This window comes from Ursus arctos, chromosome X (assembly GCF_023065955.2).
Source record: "Ursus arctos isolate Adak ecotype North America chromosome X, UrsArc2.0, whole genome shotgun sequence".
Classification (NCBI taxonomy): Eukaryota; Metazoa; Chordata; class Mammalia; order Carnivora; family Ursidae; genus Ursus; species Ursus arctos.
The window spans coordinates 52,167,966-52,186,739 of NC_079873.1; the positions used below are offsets into that span (position 1 = coordinate 52,167,966).

An 18,774-nucleotide genomic window follows, 5' to 3' on the forward strand; every position below is an offset into this window, starting at 1 on the left:
TAGTCCAGCTTTTATTGATTAAATGGAAAACTAAAGCTAAGGGAGGAAACAGAGTTAACAGATACAGGACTGGGGCACAAGAGTCCTGGCTCCCAACATATAGCCTTTTCTCTTGAACCTTAATTTATAAGACTGTGTGTAGCTTGAATAGATTATTACCAGGGCTTGAGCACTTCCCAGAGTCCTACTTCTGCCATGTAGATTAAGGACTGGGACTTGAGCACTGCAATCATTGAAAGAAATCACAGGTATACCCTAAAATCATTGAAGAATTGCTTCTCCATTTTGCCATGTCATCAGGATTCATGATGTAAAGCACTGCATAATGGGAATCCAATGTCTTCCAGACTGCGAATGGGGACTGTCCAAGGATTGCAAACATATGGCCCTAGGAAGTCACTCACTTTCTTCTCACACTTTTCATGAAGCCTGAAAGTTACAGTTGAACTTAAGGGTCTGGCACCATATTTTCCTTCTCAAAGTCAACTACTTTCTTCTTTCATTGTAGCCAATGTGGGAGAGTAGAAAATGCTTACCATTTGGAATCAAAAAGACTAGAATGAAAATTCCATATTCTCCATTAATTCTTAGTTTTGTGTTTGTAGGCAAGTCATTTTACTTCTATGTGCCTCAGTTTCTTCATCCTCTTCTTTTTTTTATTCATAATAATATTTTTATTATATTATGTTATTCACCATACAGTACATCCCTGGTTTTTGATGTAAAGTTCGATGATTCATTAGTTGCGTATAACACCCAGTGCACCATGCAATACATGCCCTCCTTACTACCCATCACCAGCCTATCCCATTCCCCCACCCCCTCCTCTCTGAAGCCCTCAGTTTGTTTCTCAGAGTCCATAGTCTCTCATGCTTCATTCCCCCTTCTGATTACCTCCCTTTCTTTATCCCTTTCTTCTCCTACCGATCTTCCTAGTTCTTATGTTCCATATCTTCATCCTCTTCAAGAATGATAAGACCATACCAGAGAGTCAATGATTAAATGAGATAACACATGTAAAGCACAGAATCTCATTATTGATAGATGTGAATTTCCTTCTTTCCTTCTTTCTGTGAGTGGCTGTGATGCTAAAATGTGATCTAAGGGCCAGCTTCATAGGCATGTGACCTGTAAAGTTTCCCAGGTCTCCATGCTTAGGAAGACCCCACACAAGTAGGGGTTAATGTTCTGCTGTCACCACCCTGAAATCCTTTTTTTTTATAAGAGTCCCCTCATTTACATTTTGCACTGGGCCCTGAAAATTATGTAGCTGTGTCAGGTGAGAAGCCATGCCAAGGGGAAGTAAAAAAGGGTATTTCAGGACCAGGAGGCATTCTGACAGTGAGAACCCATGCTTTGTAGTTGATAGAGTGGATTTAAGTTCCAGCTATGCCACTAGTTTGCTTTTTGTTATCAGGCATTTTTTTTCATCTCTCAGAGGGTCTGTTTCTCAATTTTGACAATGTGGATTTTCATTTGGTAATGTCTCAGCTGTGACATCCCAGGATTCCCTCATTAACATTGGGAAAAACTCCCTGGCCCATAGGTAGAGCCTAGGGAAGCCAGAGGCTTTCTGCTTCAAATTTCTGCAGCTTGGAGAACCAGTGTCTGTTGGAGGTCAGCTATGAGTGGGCAGGGGGGTGGTGCATGGCAGCAGGGACTGTTGCTGCAGTAGTGAACCCTTTCACAACAGCACTGTTTTGTCATTTTGCACCCAGATTTCCGTTGGCTAACCTCAGCCTTATCTTCCTCATTTCTGTTTCCTCTTGAAGACACCAAAAGCCCTTCAAAACACACAACCTTCCTGCTCCAGGCAAAAAGCCCAGTTACCTCTGGCCTCTGCAGTTTGGCTCATCATCAGGGAACCTTTGCCTCCTCTGACACCAAGGCACTACTCCAGTAACAGGTATAATATCTATTTGTCCTCTCTGCTTGGATTCCCAAGCTGGGACAGTGTCCATGGCTACCGAACATGGCTTGGACCTGTCTATCCCATTCTCCTTATACTCTCCTCAGGGATCCTGGGTAAGGGTGGGTGAGAAGAAGGTTCCCAGTGGCCTTCTATCCTGAAACTTCTAATAGTGAGAAGGGAGGATAACATTTCTTCTTCAAACAGGCTTTTTAAGAGATAGCCACATGGAAGTGGAATGTTCTCTGGACTCAGGGGTCAGGAAATTTGAGTAGTAGTCTTGATTTTGCCATTTACCTAGAGACTCTTTTAGTTTTTATATCCCTTATTTTGATGGTTGTCAACCCTCTGTTGAGGAAGGACATAAGAGTGATTGTTGAGTAAATATCTCTAGGTGGGGCTGAATGGGGGAATGAACCATGCCTTAAAAAATTCCATACTACCTCCAGCATGTATGAGGAGACCCAACTGGATCAGGTGAAGGGTAAGTCTTGCTGTTTGTTGTGTTAACACTGTCAGGGTATGTCAGGGGACAGATGATGTTGTTTTGTGTAGTATGACAGACCAAGAGAAGACTTTTCAGAGTTCCTTAATATCTCTATGTAGAAATTTACATCTTCTTCCTATGGGTCTGACCAGCCTTACTCAATTGAACCTGTTTTTCTTATACATACTCTTTTGTAGAGGCATGGACTAAAACATCAAGAGTGGATATAAAATCTATCTGGTTTCAGCTCAACCACTGACTCCTTCCATTAATACTGGGGTGACATGATCTATAAGGCTCTTCAACTTTGAGCATACTAAGAAGAAATCTTTAGCCACTTCATATTTCTCTCTCTCTCTCTCTCTCTTTTTTTTTTTTTTTTTTTTTTTTTTTTTTTTTATAAATGAAGTCAGAAAAGGGCTTTCAGGAGGCTGCAGACACCGCCAGTTTATCCACGTCTTCTCACTGGAGCTGGTAGCCAATGAGGGTAATGAGAGAAAAAAAGCACCAATCCAATTTTCTCCGTCTTGCCATCCTGAACTAAAGGTCTATTAATTATCTCTCTTGGCTGGCCTCCACCCACAGCTCCAGGGACTGAGCCAAGTTGCCTGTGACCATCTATATAGGAAGCTCTGGAAAGCTCACCAAACACTTTAACAAGTCTGCCAGGTAAGTCTTCTTGGCCCCATTTCCAGAGAAGACAACTGAAGCTCAAAGAAAGACTTGCCCAATGCCATGATTGTCTAGTTGGTACCCAAGGCAGCATTAGACCCCAAGTTTGTATGATTCTTCCCACTCTACCATATATGGTGGCCAAGGTTGTTGCTTTGGCTGAAAGAACCACACTTCTGGGTAGCTTGAGGTGGATTAAATAGGTAAGGGAAGTGAGAGGATAGGAAAAACTCTTTACAGCTTTATATTTGAAGTCACTCCCAGATCTCAAATTGAAGAAGCATGTCACCCCCTCACCAACATATATTAAACTAAAAGCATTCCTGTTTCATCTCTCCTGACCCTGTTAAATTGTCAATGGCCCTTGCTTTCCCTCTGATAGCACAACCACAATTTTTTAAACATTTGTTATGTATCAAATACTGAACTAAATAAAGGCTTTACATACATAACCTCATGCTATTTTCACAATAACTTCTTAGGTAGGTACTCATACCCATTTTTTTGGATGTGGAAAATGAGCTCAGAGAGATGAAATAATTTATCTGAGTTTTCCTAGCTACTTAATGACAGAGCAAAAATTCAAGCCCATTTTTAACCTCAAAGTCTATGTTCATAACCACAAGACTGTGGGAAGGTTGGGAAGGGGGGGGCATGGACACTGACTCTGGGGCCTAGTCCTTTCCTGAGATCAGAGAGGCAGCACAATGACCAAATTCTCTCACTACTGCATATAGAAGCCCACTGAAACTTGGAACCCTACAAAATGCCATAGCTAACTCAGGCCTGAGGACCCCAACTTAAGCACTGGGGCCTCATCTGCAATCTCAACTGGGTCTTCCCTTAGGATCCATCTTCTAGTTGGGAGCCTTATGTCTTTGCTCACATCCCTATTCTGATGTTTCAGCTAGTCCTTATCTTCTGTGGTTTCTGTGGAGCTCAGGGTGTGACTCCTTTTTCTTTCTTTCCTTCCAGGGCCACATCTCCCAGGAAGATCTTGCCTCCCCACTAAAGCCCTGGCCTGGCCTCCTGCAGTGCCACGCTCCGTGTATTTGACAAGCTGAGTTGGACACTCCATGTGGTAGAGTGTCAGTTTGTCAAATACCCCAAGTGCGGCACATGCCTAACAGCTCCAGACCAGGGCAGTTGGGATACAACAAATGAACTGCCAACTGGACGCGAGATCACTTGCCAAACATGAACTAAGCTCTCACAAGTTATCTTCAGTGACTTTGAGGGAACTGGAGCATTGTATCTGAGGTTGCCAGGGGAAAAGCGAGACAACTCTTGAAGCTACAGCCCTGTACTGTTTCTACATTGTCAGAGCCTGAAGGGGACATAATGGTCTTGGAAAGGTATATGGGGCCCAGGGATGGAAATGCTCTTTGATTCACATTTCCTTTCTTCACATTCCTCAACAGAATCTCCCAGTAAGGACACCAGAATTTTCACCTGAAGTTCATGACAGGGCTTAGAAAACCACCGTCCTGACATTCAGCCTTGACTTTTCAACACATTTTGACCTTACCTATCCTTTTTCCTCTTCCTAATGTCTTTTTTCCTTCTGGTAATACTTTCTCCATTTTTTTCTGCCTATTCAATTATTTCTCATACTTCTGGTCCAGCAAAAGTCCAGGCTTTTCAAGAACTTTTGAAAGTTAGCCTACACTTCTTTCTTTTTCATATGAACACTTCTTGCCTTGGTCCTTATATGTACCCCTTTCTTCTCCTATTGCCTAATAGCACCTCTTGAACTGTTAGTAAATTTTCCAAGGGATATTTTCTTAATTCCCCACTAAATTGTGAGAAAAGCACTATGTTTACTTGATTGCTGTCTTCCCTTTTCTTCCTTACCCCAGCATGTAGCTCAGTACTCTGGTTACAGAAAATAACGAATGTTTACTGATAGATTGACTTTCTACTAGACCATTATCCTTGGTTTTGGGTCAAAATTCTATCCAGGAATTTTGTGAAAAAGATTAAACTGTGATCATCATAATGCTATAGGGTATGTGAAGGTTTTTCCTCCTGAGAAATAGAGTCAAGGGCTGGAGGAGAAAGGCAAAAAATTAGGCTCAGAGAGCAAATATGTTCTGGAATTATTTGGTAACTCAGTTATGCAGGTGCTTTATTGCAGGATTTTTCAGAGCCTTTAATATTCTAATGTTGTATTGGAAATCACCAAAGAGAGCTATAGAATGAAACATTTATCATGCCAATCTAATCGTGGAAATTTTTTTTTCTGTAGGACATCTTTTGGTCAAAACTTGGAAAACTGCCCTAGAGGGACGTCATATCTTCTCTCTCTTTTGGGAATCTCCTTTTTTCAGTCTTCCAGCTTTCCCTGACTAGCCATCTGCCTAAGACTATTCTATGTTACCAGCCCATGTTTATTTAGCAACTTTGGGCTAGCTCTATACCCAGGACTCTCTTACTGGCTTGTCTTATATGGAAAAAAAAGTGTTATTTTTGGGCAAAATGATATCCAGAAGTTATATGCTGCAATGAATATGCTTCTAGGAGTTCACAGTCCTGTTTTCCGGTCTCCGTTCTGTCACTGACTTGATGTGTGTGACTTTAGACTGTTACTGTTCCTCTCTAGGCTTTATTTCCTCATCTTAATAAGGAGAATTAAAATCAATGATCTCTAAGCTTTTTAAGACAAGATGTTCTGAAATATCCCTGGGAGTCCATAGCTTCTATGGGGGTAACAGGAGAGAGTCCCTGGGTTTGGGGCTCCTTTTATTAATGGACTTGTGATTACGATTCTCTTCCTAACCCCAGCCATTCCTTTCTCTAAAGGTAGTAGGAAGAGATAATGGGGTTTTTTGTTGTTGTTGTTTGTTTCTGTTTTTGTTTTTTCCCCTGAGGCTGTCGGGTCTGGATGCTTCATGAAGAAGCTGAGGTTTCCACTGGGTGGGTCCCTGTTTCAGAGGCTTGTAAGCGTGATGCGGAAGAATAAGTTGCTCCCCTCACCAGCTACATGAATCTGGCATATAGGGGAAAACACTGAGGTTTTGACCATGGACTTGGCAGGTTGATGGTAGTGAAGTAGAGGATTCCTTCTTGTCCACTTCTTTGTACTATTTTTGACTCCTGTAATCATCCCAAAGGAGAGAAGTTCCTGGTGAAAGCTGAGCTGACCTTGGGACTGCACTGGAACCAAAAGTGGCAAAAACAGCTTCCATGAAGAACAAAGAGGTTGATTTGACAGGAATTATATGAGGGAAAGGAAGTGGTGTTGAGCCAGCCTAGAACAGGTCCTCACAGAGGAGACTGAAATAAAGCTGTATGTATGTGTGCACACACAGAAATGGACACACACACACCTACACTCCTATTTCACATTTATGCTTGAAGAAAGAGACTTCCTTGTTTTGACCCCCACTCTACATTGTAAGAAGAGGCCAGGGGATAGATGACCTACATGAATACAACTACTGCAAATATTTTAGGATTCCAGGAGGTAGAAATCTTTGAGGGTGGTGTACCCATAATTTGGAAAGAAATGGAGCCCTTTATCTCTGCATCCACAGTCCCCTGAAACAGAAGAAGGGATCCTTTATTTTCATAGTTTTCAACTGACTTAAGACATCACCCAAGTGAAGTTGCCAGGGTGACAGGGAAAAGAATGGAAGACAGTTGGGTACTAACTTGCCAAATATTCATTGTGTCCCAGATGGGCCCACTGTGAAGTAAGGTAAAGGTCATGTGTGTGGGAAAAAGAAAGACCAAAAAAGAAAAGGCGCTATTTATAATTCCAAGTCCCCAAACATCTCAATTAGTCTCACTTTAATCACTTGATAGGTACTTGAAAGAAGATGAATACAACCAAGGTTGCTGTCATGATTAGATATTTATTGAGCATCAAAAGAATACCAGAGCACTAGACTCACAGTTCAGGAGCAAAACTGAACCCTGGCTTTACATAAAAATCTTAATTAAAAGCTATCTGGCCCTTAAAAAAAAAGGAAGTGATTCTGGACATAACTGGTCCCCTGAGCTGGCAAAGCTGAGTTTCCCTCTGGTCTTCTGGTGGCAAGAGGCCAAAGTTGAGTGGTATCTTGAGGCATGATGAGCAAGTCTTAGTGCTATGGAAACTTCCCTCCGGTGTTTGAAGAGAAGCAGTAGAAGAAGGGATAACAGAAGGGTCTAAGGTCTGACCCAGTAGCAGACTTGCTTGAAGTGCATATAATAACTTCTTAGGCAAAACCATTCACTCTTAGGAACCTCAGTATTGGGCAAGGAAGACCTGTTGGGTCATCCACAAAGAGAGGTAGCAGGGAAGGTAGCTATGCAGAAGATGGGGGCTGAATAGGCAATTACGTCAGCAGACCCTGGCTTAGCAGGGCATTTTTAACAGACGCCCTTGTCCTTGGTGGCCAAAAGCTCATAATCTGGAGGAACTGTGTGCAGCAGGCGAGCATAGTCACTGTTGATCTGGGTGATGGTCTGGTACTCCTGGCCCAGGCAGGGATCCTCAGAGTAGTCATTGCCTGGAGACTGGGAAGATGGCTCTTCGCTGGAGCAGCCACTTGTGAAAATGCCCACTCTCCAGGTTTCACCAGAATTGCTGGCTTCCCTGGCATGTGCCCTGTGGCCCAAGATCCCACCACCCATAAAGAGGGACTTGAGGCTGGGACTCTAGGTTCCCACACTTTTGTCCCAATTCTTGCCAACTGACCCTTGGGTTCTTATTATCAAGGGATTCTGGGAACAGAAGGCTGGTGGACCTGGATCATCCTGTGTGATCAGTGAGCCAAGAAAGAACCTCAGGAGGTGCTTCAGAGAGGGAAGAAAGCAGTGCCTTGACCCTGAAGCCCTCTGGGCTTAGAATTGGGTTTATGCCACACCCCCCCCTTTCCACCATGCCAGTGACTAACAGAATGAGGGCAGGGAGGGGTTCAGAAAATGGAGGAGCAGAGACAGTCTTACCTGGCCACTTCATAGACATGCTCTAGAAAAGAAGGAAGAATCAAGTCAGAATTCTCCATGGGGAGTGGACAAGGGCCAAATGTGGACACTGGTTACCAGTCATAAGGTGAGGGAAGGGGAGACAGAAAGGGGGGGTCACAATTGGGAGGTATTGGGGAGGTAAACTGAAGCACAAGGATACAGATTTCTCAGAGAAAAGAAGAGGAAGCACACTTGGTTACTATCCTCTTTGGCATACACTGATTTAGGACATTGGGCTGGAACATTTGCTTGGTGTGGTAGGGGAAGGGACAGTGGAACTGGACCCACTCCCCACCCAGGAATCTTGACAAAGATCCCAGGGAGATTTTATGGAAACTTGGTGGCCAAGCAAGAGCCCACGCAGAAGGGGCTGAATTAATCTGTCAGGGACCATGACCAAAGCCATTCCCAAATGCACTCATCTCCACCAGGCACCCAGGAAAGGTCCTTAAATAGATCACCATTGCTCCCTAGTGTCTGTGGAGGAGAACTGTCTACATTCCGTGCAGGCCTAAAGGTTCTATAACATGGTACAAAGATGGATGTCTCTTGGTACTGCCCTCTAGGAATTTATAATCTTACAGGAATACAACTGGGAATGCATTAATTAAACCACAACAAAACAAACAGAGCATGCCATAACCCTCTACTTTGTGATACAGCCCTGTGTTTACCTGTCTTACCTCCCCCATTGGCCTGGTAGCTTCCGTAACACGTGTTGTCTTTTTCATTTTTATATGCCCACTGCCTGGCACATAGTAGGCAATCAGTAACTACATATTAAATTGAATTTATGGCCCAAGGTTACCCAAGGGTATCTCTCTTATAGAGAGGTAAATAATAGAAATTCTGGAAAGGCAATCTAGAAGGGAAAAACCATAAGTACCTGAGATGTGTAGTCTATTTGCTTGTTTGATTCCAGTGATTGGAAAAGAAAATACAGATTGGTGGAGGTCAAGAAGATAGGCTACATCAGAGAAGGCCTTAAATGGAATGCAACATTTTTACTTCTATCCCCTGGGCCATGAGCAACCCTGGAAAGTTTTTGGGAGGGAAATAATATGATTACAGCTTATACTTAGTCTCACTGAGACTATGATGAATATTTTCCTTTGGTATTCCTGGGATTTGTGGCTACTTGAAATATCTCTACTTTCAAGTTCAGCCTCATGAGTCATAGCCATGCAAACTGGCCAAGACCAGAGCTTATACTTAAGACCCAAGAGAAGGAAATGATCAAGGTTCCCTTCTCCCCTTTGGCTGAAGAAAGTCATGGTGGAAACCAGGCTACTTGGGAATAGGAGCTGCTATAGAGAAAAAGACACTAATTTTAGGCAAAATGGCCAGTGCATCAGGTATTGAGATGAAGGTAGGTTTCACTCAGAAATTGACATCCAAACTCTCTTTCTCCTCATCTGTTGGCTCACAGTTGTTAAATGGCCCTGTCAACTGCACCTTCATAATGTCACTCCTTTCCTTAAAAAATATTGGTGATTTTTAGTTCTTTTGCAATGCCTAGAGAAAAATTTCCAAATTCCTTAGCCTGTTTTTTAAGACACTCTATAATCAGGAGTAAACTTTCCTTTTCCCCTCCATTTGCCCATGAATTTTCTACATTGATGACCCCACTCAGTCATCTTTTAAGATTTTGCACTTTTACTCCTGTAGTTCCTCCTTCCTGGAATGCTGCCTTCTAATTTGTTTTCATCCTCCAAGGCCTGTGCTAAGTCCCATCTCCTTCTAAAAACCCTTGGTAATCACTTCAGCCCTAAATGACTCTCTTCTTCTCTGGAAACCTTTAGCATTGATTGTTTTCTCCAGGCTCTGAGTCTATGGCCTTTATTGTTATGTATGGATTGGATAAACTTCATGTTTCTACTTTAAATCTTCTAAATAAATTCTAAGCAACGTGAAGCCAAGAATTGTGACTTCTCTTTCTTGTGCATCTTCATTAAACAATCCATTACAGGGATGGCTTGTACTAGGCTTAGTACCAAAGATTTGTGAATTAGCTTCCATTAATCTTATTGTCTTGTTGGCTTGTATATCTGTCTCCATGCATCCCTACCCTCAATCCCAAACTACGCTGGGAGCCCTTTGAAGTGCCTACACAGTGGCTGATACAGAATTTATGTTTAACTATATTTTCAGAATGAATTAATGAGCAAAGTCACTCAGTCATACTCATCACTCACCTTGTTGGGATGTCTTCCGGCAGAGCATAACATAAGCCATGATGAAGACCACCATACAGCACAAGGAAATGATGAGAATAATGGAAAAGACAGGGAGGCCCTTTCCTAGGAGGAGAAACGAGACCAAGAGGTATATGGTTGAAAATGAGTTCAGAAACAGAGATTCCAAGGATCAGCCCAGACTAGCCCATAACTCCTTTTCTTTCCATTTTTAATTTTCTCCTAGCTTTATTAGCTAGCCAGAGAGACAAACAAGACCCCAGACCTATGAGAAAGACTGGAAAGAGGCTAGAAACTCTATGTATATTCACATTCTTCCAAACCCACTAATTGATGGCTGATTGGCCTGGGCATTTGAACTGGTCCTCCATGCTTTCCATTGGGCCAAGACTAGAGACTTTCACCTACTCTTAAGAGAAAGTAGTACCTTGACTTCCCACTTCACGAAAATGCTACCTTATTGATATTCTGGCCAATTACTTCTAGCCAAAACATTTTTTCACTTGGGGAACCACTTTACACTGTGGGAATGCAAACTGGTGCAACCACTCTGGAAAACATCATGGAGGTTCCTCAAAAAGTTAAATATAGAACTACCTTATGACCACAATTGCACTTCTGGGTATTTACCCAAAAGTTACAAACATAGTGATTCAAAGGGGCACATGTCTCCTAATGCTTAAAGCAGCAATGTCCATAATAGCCGAAATGGGGAAAGAGCTCAGACAACCATTAACAGGTGAATGGATACCGAAGATGTGGTATTTATATACAATGGAATGCTACCCAGCCATCAAAAAGAATGAAATCTTGCCATCTGCACATCCCCACCCTTCTCACAGGGCACAGGGCAACTCTACCCAAAGAGGGTTGCCTGAGTATCAGTGTGGCAGACCCCTCCCCCAGACAGCAGGCTGAAAATAAAGAAGCCCACATCCCTAAGGTCGGTATAAAACAAGTGCACCTTGCCTGGGTCCTGGTCAGTAATTTGGGCTCTGTACATCCTTGCAACCACTCCTAATCAGAATGACAAGGAGGAGGAATCCCCAACAAATGTAAGAAACAGAGACTGTGGCCTCTGCCACAGAACTAATGGATATGGATATAAATAAATTGTCAGAAATGGAGTTCAGAGTAACAATGGTCAAGATGATGTAGAGGCTTGAAAAAAAAATTAACAGAAATGTTAATGAGAACATAGAATTTCTAAGGGCAGAAAGGAGAGCAAATCTGGGAGAAATTAAAAATGCTATGAATCAAATGCAGTCTAAACTGGATGTTCTGATGGCCAGGGTAAATGAGACAGAAGAACGAATTAGTGAGTTGGAAGATAGGATGATAGAAAAGAAGAAAAAAATGGGAAAAAATCCAATCTCAAGAATGTAGCTTGCAGGAGATTACTGACTCAATGAAACGTTCCAATGTCAGAATCATCAGCATCCCCAAGGGGGTGGAGAAAGAGAATGGTCTAGAAGAGATATTTGAAAAAATTGTAGCTGTAGAAAAATTGTAGCTTCCATCCCTAATCTGGGGATGGAAGCAAACACTCGTGTCCAAGAGGGAACGAGGACCCCTTCCAAGATCAATGAGAACAGACCAACCCCAAGTCACATAATAGTACAATTTGCAAATCTTAGATCCAATGATATAGTCTTGAAAGCGGCCAAGGGGAAGAGAATCCTCACCTACCGAAGGAGGAACATCAGCATAACATCAGACCTGTCTGCAGAGACCTGGCAAGGCAGAAAAAGCGGGCAAGAAATATTCAGAGCACTAAGTGAGAAGAGCATGCAGCCAAGAATCCTTTATCCAGCAAGGCTGTCATCCAGAATGCATGGAGAGACAGGACCTTCCAAGACTGGCAGAAACTGAAAGAATATGTGACCACCAAGCCAGCCCTACAAGAACTATTAAGGGGGGGGCTCTATAAAAGTAAAAAGACCCCAAGAGTGATACAGAACAGAAATTTACAATCTATAGAAACAAGAACTTCACAGGCAATATGACATCATTAAAATCATCTCTCTCAATAATTACTCTCAATGTGAATGGCCTAAAGGCTCCCATAAATGCCACAGGGTTGCAGATTGGATAAAAAGACATGGCCCATCCATATGCTGTTTGTAAGAGACTCATTTTGAACCTAAAGATACATCCAGACTGAATGTGAAGGGATGGAGAACCATTTTTCATGCCAAGGGACCACAAAAGAAAGCTGAGGTATCAATTCTCATATCACACAGATTAGATTTTAAACAAAAGACTGCAGTTAGAGATACAGAAGGACACTATATCCTTCTAAAGGATGTATCCAAAAAGTGGATATGACAATTATAAATATCTATGCCCCCAAGAGGGGAGCAGGTAGATACACAAGCCACTCTTAACCAGAATGAAGAGACATATAGATAATAATACGTTATTAGTAGGAGACCTCAACACTCCACTCTCAGAAATAGACAGATCACCTAAGCAGAAAATCAACAAAGAAACAAGAGCTTTGAATGCCATACTAGACCAGATGGACTTCATAGATATATACAGAACACTACACCCCACAAAAACAGAATACTGATTCTTTTCGAATGCGCATGGAACTTTCTCCAGAAGAGACCATATCCTGGGTCACAAAACAGGTCTCAACCAATGCCAAAAGACTGAGATTATTCCCTGCATATTCTCAGACCACAATGCTTTGAAATTGGAACTCAATCACAAGGAAAAATTTGGAAGAAACTCAAACACTTGAAAAATAAGAACCATTCTGCTAAATGATTAGGTAAACCAGGAAATTAAAAAAATTAAACAATTTATGGAGACCAACGAGAATGAAGACACAACGGTCCAAAACCTATGGGACACTGCAAAGGTGGTCCTAAGGGGAAAATACGTAGACATCCAAGCCTCACTCAAAAGAATAGAAAAATCTAAAATGCAGTCCTTATATTCCTACCTCAAGAAGCTGGATCTGGAACAGAAGAACAGGCCTAACCCACACACAAAAAGGCAATTGATTAAGATTAGAGCAGAAATCAATGAATTAGAAACCAGGAGCACAGTAGAGCAGATCAACAAAACTAGAAGCTGGTTCCTTGAAAAAATAAATAAGATTGATAATCCACTGGCCAGACTTATTCAAAAGAATAGAGAAAGGACCCCAAAAAATAATATTATGAATATAAGGGGAGAGATCAAGACTAAACCCAAGGGAACAGAAACAATCATTAGAAATTATTTTCAACAACTATATGCCAATAAATTAAACAACGTGGAAGAAATGGATGCCTTCCTGGAAACCTATAAACTATGAAGACTGAAACAGGAAGAAATTGATTATATAAACAGACCAATTAGTTGTGAAGAGATAGAATTAATGATCAAAAACCTCCCAAAAAACAAGAGTCCAGGGCCTGATGAATTCCCTGGGGAATTCTACCACACATTCAAAGAAGAAATAATACCCATTCTCCTGCAGCTGTTTCAAAAAATAGAAACAGAAGGAAAACTACCAAACTCATTCGATGAGGCCAGTATTACCTTAATCCCAAACCAGGCAAAGACCCCATCAAAAAGGAGAATTACAGACCGATATCCATGATGAATATGGATGCCAAAATTCTCAACAAGATCCTAGCTAATAGGATCCAACAGTGCATTAAAAGGTTTCTCCATCATGACCAAGTGGGATTCATCCCTGGGATACAAGCATGGTTCAACATTTGCAAATTGATCAGTGTTTTAGATCACATCAACAAGAAAAGAGTCAAGAACCATATGATTTTTTCAATTGATGCAGAAAAAGCATTTGACAATGTACAGCATCCTTTCCTGATTAAAACCCTTCAGAGTGTAGGGATAGAGGGCACATTCCTCAATTTATAAGAACCATCTATAAATAGCCTACAACAAATATTATTCTCAATGGGGGAAAAGCTCAAAGTCTTTCCTTAAGATTAGGATCACGACAAGGATGCCCAGTCTAGCCATTATTGTTCAACATAGTTACTAGAAGTCCTTGCAACAGCAATCAGACAACAAAAAGGAATAAAGGGTATTCAAATTGGCAAAGAAGAAGTCAAACTGTCTCTCCTCACAGATGACATGATACTCTATATGGAAAATCCAAAAGACTCCACCCCCAAATTACTAGAACTCATAGAACAATTCAGTAATGTGGCAGGATACAAAATCAGTGTTCAGAAATCAGTTGCATTTCTATACACAAACAATGAAACTGAAAGAGAAATTAAAGAATTGATTCCATTTACAATAGCAGCAAAAATCATATGATATCTCAGAAATAACTTAACCAGAGGGGTAAAGGATCTATATTCTAGAAACTACAGATCACTGTTGAAGGACTTTGAAGAAGACACAAAAAGATGGAAAAACATTCCATGCTCATGGATCGGAAGAATAAACATAGTTAAAATGTCTATGCTACCCAGAGCAATCTACACTTTCAATGCCATCCTGATCAAAATACCAATGACATTTTTCAAAGATCTGGAACAAACAAGCCTAAAATGTGAGTGGAACCAGAAAGGACCCCGAATCAGCCAAGGAAATGTTGAAAAGGAAAAACAAAGCTGGGGGCATCACGTTGCCTGATTTCAATCTATATTACATAGCTGTGATCACCAAGACAGCATGGTACTGGCACAAAAACAGACACATAGACCAATGGAACAGAATGCAGACTCCAGAAATGGACCCCTGGCTCTATGGTCAACTAATCTTTGATGAAGCAGGAAAAAAAATCCAGTGGAAAAAAGTCTCTTCAATAAATGGTGCTGGAAAAAGAGGACAGCTACATGCAAAAGAATGAAACCTGATCACTCTCTCACACCATACACAAAGATAAACTCCAAATGGATGAAAGACCTCAATGTAACACAGGAATCCATCAAAATCATAGAAAACATAGGCTGTAACCTCTTTGACATTGGCCACAGTAACTTCTTTCATGACATGTCTCCAAAGGCAAGAGAAACAAAAGAAAAAATGAAGTTGTGGGACTTCATCAAGATAAAGAGTTTCTGCAAAGCAAAAGAAACAGTCATCAAAAAAGAGGCAACTCACAGAATGGGAGAAGATATTTGCCAATGACACTACAGATAAAAGGCTGGTATCCAAGATGTATAAAAAACTTCTCAAACTCAATACATGAGAAACAAATAACCAAATCAAAAAATGGGCAGAAGATATGAGCAGACACTTTTCCAATGAAGACATACAAATGGCTAACAGACACAGGAAAAAGTGTTCCACATCATTAGCCATCAGGGAAATGCAAATCAAAACCACATTGTGATACCACCTTATGCCAGTTAGAATGGCAAAAATGGACAAGGCAAGAAACAACAAATGTTGGAGAGGATGTGGAGAAAGGGGAACCCTTTTAGACTGTTGGTGGGAATGCATGTTGGTACAGCCACTTTGGAAAACAGTGTGGAGGTCCTTCAAAATGTTAAAAATTGAGCTATCCTATGACCCAGCAATTGCACTACTGGGTATTTACCCCCAAAGATACAGACGTAGTGAAGAGAAGGTCCATATGCAGCCTAATGTTTCTAGTAGCATTGTCCACAATAGCTAAACTCTAGAAGGAGCCTAGATGCCCTTTGACAGACGAATGGATAAAGAAAATGTGGTCCATATATACAATGGGATATTACTAAGCCATCAGAAAGAACAATTACCCAACATTTGCAGCAGCATGGATGGGACTGGAGGAGATTATGCTGAGTGAAATAAGTCAAGCAGAGAAAGACAATTATATGGTTTCACTCATTTGTGGAACATACAGAATAGCAGGGAGATCGATTGTAGAAGGAAGGGAAGAATGAAGGGGGTGTATACAGAAGGGGGGAACGAACCATGAAAGACTATGGAGTCTGGGAAACAAACTGAGGGCTTCAGATGGGAGGTTGTTGGGGGGGTAGGCTATCCTGGTGATGGGTATTAAGGAGGGCATGTATTGCATGAAGCGCTGGGTGTTATATGCAAACAATGAATCATGGAACACTACATAAAAAGCTATTGGTGTACTGCATGGTGACTAAGATAACATAATAAAAATTTTAAAAAAACAGGTGAGTATGTGGTGAGATAAGGGAAAATTAGATAAAAACAGAGATGGAGGAAACCATAAGAGATTCTTAGCTCTAGAAAGCAAACTGAGGGTTGCTGGAGGGGAAGTGAGTGGGGGGATGGTGTAATTGGGTGATGGGCATTCAGGAGGACACTTTATGTTAATGAACACTGAGTGTTATATGCAACTGATGAATCACTGAATCCTATCCCTGAAACTAATCATACACTATATGTTAACTAAATTGAATTTAAATTTTAAAAAATTTTTAAAGGATTTCTTTTCTTCACATTCTCTGGGCAAGTGCTCAGATTTCCTTTTCTTCAAAACATATTTCCACTTAATCTCCGGAGTTAACTATCCCAATTATGCCTACAAACTGAAGGAAACCACTGGACTGGACTTCCAGTCCTGGATCTGTTATTTACTTCTTGTATTACTGTGGTAGGCAGAATAATGGTTATCCAAAGGTGTTCACATCCAAATCCCCCGGATATGTGAGTATTTTAGTTTAAATTATAATTAGGAATTAAGGTTGCAGATATAATTAAGGTTGCTAATTAGCTAACATGAGTTGAGGAGATTATCTTGATTACCTGGTCAGGGTCAATGTAATCAAGAAGGTCATTTAAAAGTGGAAGAGGGAAGCAATGATGATCAGAGTCAGAGAGAGACATGAGGATGCTACATTGCTAGTTTTGAAAATGGTGGAAGGGGGCCAAGAGCCAAGGAATGTGAGTAGTTCCCAGAAGCTGGAAATAAACAAGGAAACTGATTCTTCCCCAGAGCCTCCAGAAAAAAACACAGCCCTGAGAATAATACCTTGATCTTAGCCTAATGTGTCAGATGTATGATCTCCAGGAGTGTATGATAATACATTTGTGTTATTTTAAGGCACTAAGTTTGAGGCACTAATTTTTATAACTATCGGGGAAAAATAAATACAATGACTACTCAAATTATTGAGTAAGCTTTAGTTTTCCCATAAGTTCAATGAAAAGATTGTTTAATGTCTAATGCACTTGTAGCTACAATATTCTGAATCTAGGGGGTGAGATTGGGGGATAGAGAGGGGTAGGAATTCCATTGCCCTTAGGATTTGTTGCTGCAACTGATTTTATTTTTACCAGACCCTAAAATACTTTGTCTTAGAAGTCTGGAATATTACTCAGTCAAAAAAAAATAAAACTTTGTCATTTGCAAAAATATGGGTAGATCTAGAAGGTAACACGCTAAGTGAAATAAGTCAGGCAGAGAAAGACGAATACCATATGACTTTACTCATAAGTGAAATTTAAAAAACAAAGCAAATGAACAAAGAAAACAAGAAACAAACAAACAACAACAACAACAACAACAGCAAACGGACTCTTAAAATACAGAAAACAAACTGGTGATTGCCATCAGGGAGGTGGGTGAGGGGATAGGCGAAATAAATGAAGGGGATTAAGAGTACACATATCATGGTGATTGCTGAGCAATGTATAGAATTGTTGAATCATTACATTATACACCTGAAACTACTATATCACTGTGTGTTAATTATACTTGAATTTAAAAAATAAATTTTAAAAATCTGGTATTTGTGGTCCTCAGAACTATGGATGGAGCTGAGAGAACCCAAGCTATGTTTCTTCTTTGATTTCCTGGTCAACCTATTCATTGTTTAGTAGCATGTTGTTTAACATCCATGTAGTTGTGACTTTTTCCAATTTTTTTTCATGTGATTGACTTCAAGTTTCAAAATGTTGTGGTCAGAAAATATTCCTGTATGATCTCAATCTTTTTGTACCTGCTGAGGCCCCATTTGAGACCTAGTATGTGATCTATTCTAGAGATTGTCCCATGTGCATTTGAAAAGAATGTATATTCTGCTGCTTTAGGATGGAATGAGAGAACCCACATTATAAACTGATGGAGATTAAAGGAAGGATCCCCCTTAGAGGGAGCAAAGTAGTAAACAAAACAAAACAAAACAAAAACTGATGCAGGATGTAGGGCACACACCCAATATCTGATAATTTCTGTGCCCCCTGGGTTATATTCTCATTTTCTCAAACCAACTCTCCAAAATTTATCTTCTAATCTCTCTTGTCTCATTGAATGTTGCCCTGCAAAAGGCATGGAATTATGGAAGACTTTAAGTCAAAGCTGGCAATGCAAAAGTAACCCACAAAACAGGTTTGAGCTATGCCTAAAGAAAAAAAGCTGTGCAAAGAGGAGGGGAGAAGTACATGGGCATTAAGAAATCAACCATTATTGAACATAATAAAAAATAAATAAAAAAGGTCCTATCTCCTCCCCCCAATTTTTTTAAATAAAATAATTAAGAAATCCACCATTAATGATACACAGAGGATGAAGCCAGTCATGATAGTCATCACTATTTAGCATCAACTAATTGAAACAGTTGATTACTGTAAACCTGGAGTCTCAGAAGTCCCTCTTATACTAGGTTTCA

The 18,774-nt window shown here is 40.7% G+C and overlaps 1 protein-coding gene and 1 long non-coding RNA gene across 5 annotated transcripts in view; one reads left to right on the forward strand and one right to left on the reverse strand.

The window, feature by feature from the left end:
• The first annotated feature begins 1,805 nt into the window (after nucleotides 1-1,805).
• Nucleotides 1,806-9,938, forward strand: LOC113246903 (uncharacterized). The gene is made up of 4 exons (XR_003313099.4): nucleotides 1,806-1,906; nucleotides 2,806-2,883; nucleotides 2,982-3,065; nucleotides 4,044-9,938. It is a non-coding gene; the product is annotated as an uncharacterized LOC113246903 (long non-coding RNA).
• VSIG4 (V-set and immunoglobulin domain containing 4) overlaps nucleotides 6,906-18,774 on the reverse strand; it is a 50,621-nt gene continuing 38,752 nt past the window's right edge. For 2 of the 4 annotated variants that reach the window (XM_026487621.4, XM_044379901.3), the window contains 3 exons: nucleotides 10,220-10,324; nucleotides 8,004-8,025; nucleotides 6,906-7,662 (listed from right to left, as the gene is read on the reverse strand). In XM_026487621.4, the coding sequence (XP_026343406.1) occupies nucleotides 7,425-7,662; nucleotides 8,004-8,025; nucleotides 10,220-10,324 (365 nt within the window). In that variant the 3' untranslated portion in view covers nucleotides 6,906-7,424. The remainder of the gene's footprint in view (nucleotides 7,663-8,003; nucleotides 8,026-10,219; nucleotides 10,325-18,774) is intronic. The other 2 variants (XM_044379900.3, XM_026487622.4) reach the window with 2 other exon arrangements.